At 44.8% G+C, this 2,565-nt stretch overlaps 1 protein-coding gene across 1 annotated transcript in view; it reads right to left on the bottom strand.

Moving 5' to 3' along the window:
• Positions 1-1,757: 1,757 nt before the first annotated feature.
• The window catches only part of SEL1L2 (SEL1L2 ERAD E3 ligase adaptor subunit), a 97,236-nt gene continuing 96,428 nt past the window's right edge, over positions 1,758-2,565 (bottom strand). Inside the window, exons 17-18 of the mRNA XM_006087966.1 lie at positions 2,056-2,184; positions 1,758-1,949 (exon numbers count right to left, since the gene is read on the bottom strand). Coding sequence (XP_006088028.1) covers positions 1,830-1,949; positions 2,056-2,184 — 249 coding nt within the window. The 3' untranslated portion in view covers positions 1,758-1,829. The remainder of the gene's footprint in view (positions 1,950-2,055; positions 2,185-2,565) is intronic.

Consider the following 2,565-nt stretch of genomic DNA (forward strand, 5'->3'; position numbering starts at 1 on the left):
ACTGTGCCAAATAGGGTACTATGATCCTCAGGTGAATAGGGTGGGGACCCTGCCTTCATTTCGATGGTGTTGGGTAACAGGCACTCAAATGTAGTTCAAGGTAGAACATGAGATACGCCAGAAAAGAGGTCTGACTGAAGGGCCTCGTGAGTTCAGAGGAGAGAGGTGACATGCAGTCTACGAGGTGGGGTGGGGGCGCCCTTGAGAAAGGCTTCTTTCCTTTTTGCAATCATTCCACCAATTCACTGGGCACTACGAGGTCCCAGCCATGGTGCTAGGTGCTGGGGTGCTAGGGTGTAAGGATGAAAGAGCCTCAGCCATTCAGGGGCTTCCTGTTAAATGGAGCGAACAAATAATAATACAGGAGTTCTTCAAATCTAAGTGCTATTCATTTTGAGTGTATCCTAATTTTGGAAATGTTAAAATTTGGAAAGAAATTTTAGAATTAATGAATTAAGGTAGTGTAGAGAACCCAGAGTGCTTCCTGTGGACCTGACACTGTCCTAAGTGCTTACACATAAAATTCTTACTTAATAAAAAGCAAATTATATACAGTGACAAGTGACTTGTACCCAGTAGGCTCTTGGGAAACATGGTGAATAAGTAAGTGAATAAATGAATGAATGAATACTAGGAGGATAAACCTTCTGCCCTTCACCCTTAGACCCTCTGGTGAAAAGAGTTCCTTATCTAAGAACTTAGATCTTACAAATAAATGGTAATTTCAAAACTTTAGTGTTACAAGGAAACAGCTACTAAGAGAGGGGTCTCAGCAATGCTCTAAACCACTCATATTTTCAAAGGCCTTGCTCATATTTACTTGGAACAATGAGCTGAGACAGGAAACTTGAGTCACGTTGCCCTTGCTCCTATATTTTAGTAGGAGCTGAGATTCAAGCCTGACCTTTGACATGAGTCATGGGCCTTTTGCATTCTCTTTGCCCACCCTGCCTCCAGCCCTGGGTTTCTGCTTTGCCTGTCAGGGGAGATAGACATCTGGACCCTTTAGCTTCTATCCCAGGAGGCTGGTACCATCTATGGGTACTCCAAAGGGAATTCCACCCAATTCCTGGGTGAGGAGTGTGAGTTGGCCCCTGGCACAGATGCCACAGGAGCTTTTGCTCATTAGGGTTTTTTTAAAAATATATTTTATTGATTTTTTACAGAGAGGAAGGGAGAGGGATAGAGAGAAACATCGATGAGAAACATCGATCAGCTGCCTCCTGCACACCCCCTACTGGGGATGTGCCCACAACCAAGGTACATGCCCTTGACCGGAATCAAACCCGGGACCCTTCAGTCCGCAGGCCGGCGCTCTATCCACTGAGCCAAACCAGTTACGGCTCATTAGGTTTTTGATGTGGTCCACAGGATCAACCCCACAAGAGGAAGATTCTATGTATAATTTTCATATTTATCAGATCTGAGGGATCTGTGTTCCTGCCCTCCCGGGACTTGGCCTTCTCCCTACCTCAGTGTCTGCAGGAGCCAAGACACCCGTTTGTTCTTTTGAAAGGTTGTTAGAATAGCATGAGAATTGGCTTGGCATTGGAGTCTTTATCCCTAACTCAGAACTAGATCACTAAGATGACAAGTCTGTAATGAAGCCGTAGGTGACTAGTCCCCAGTACCCCTCAAGTGGTCACCTCAACTAAGCAGGAAGTGAAATGATTTCTCAGAGGACAGGTCCCAAGCTTTGTCCATTTTCCATCACAGGCATTTGGGAAATCCGCGGCAGACTCTCGAGTTTGACAAGAAAATTCTTTATTTCGTGAGGACACGTTGGAGTGAACTGGCTCCCATGAGCAGGTTTTCCTAGAATCCAGATCCTACCCGTAGCGATTTCTAAGCAAGTAGATCAGCATAGCAACAATGAGGCCAATCGCAAATAAATCCCAGTATTGTCCAAGGGCATCATCCAATTTTATCCATTTCCATCTCATTGTAAACTGCTGGGAAAAGACATTTTGTTAGAAAGAAAAATATTCACGCCTCCCACTCTATTCAGGGGAATATCTATTTCAGATATTTGGGATCTATTCGAGACAAACTCACATTAAAAAACAGGATATCTCGGAGCAAATGCATAGTCTCCAGCTTCACGAGAGCAAAGAAGACAGGCATATGAGCGTCGGGACTTGTTTGAGCAGCCATGTCATATAACCTCCTGGCCAAGTGAATGTCCTAGAAATAGAAGAACAGCCCATCCTCAGTAGTAAACAGCAGCCATTGTGTAAAATATTGTAACTTATCTTGGGTATGCAGCATGGCTCCCCCAAAGATGTTATGTCCTATTCCTTGGAACCTGTGAATATGTTACAGAGCTTAAGACAGAGAGATCATGGTCTGTCCAGATAGACTCAATATAATTACCTGAGCTCTGAAGCACAGTTTTCTCAGGGCTGAGGGCAGGAGAGAAAGTCGGAGAGCTTAGCAGGAGAAGTCAGAAATTCTACACTTGCGAAGGACTCACGTGGAGGGCCGCAGGGAAGGAATAAGAAGGAATGCAAACAGCCAGCAAGGAGATGGGTACTTAGTCCTATAAGCACAGGAGACTGAATCTGG

This window comes from Myotis lucifugus, unplaced genomic scaffold (assembly GCF_000147115.1).
Source record: "Myotis lucifugus unplaced genomic scaffold, Myoluc2.0 scaffold_42, whole genome shotgun sequence".
Classification (NCBI taxonomy): Eukaryota; Metazoa; Chordata; class Mammalia; order Chiroptera; family Vespertilionidae; genus Myotis; species Myotis lucifugus.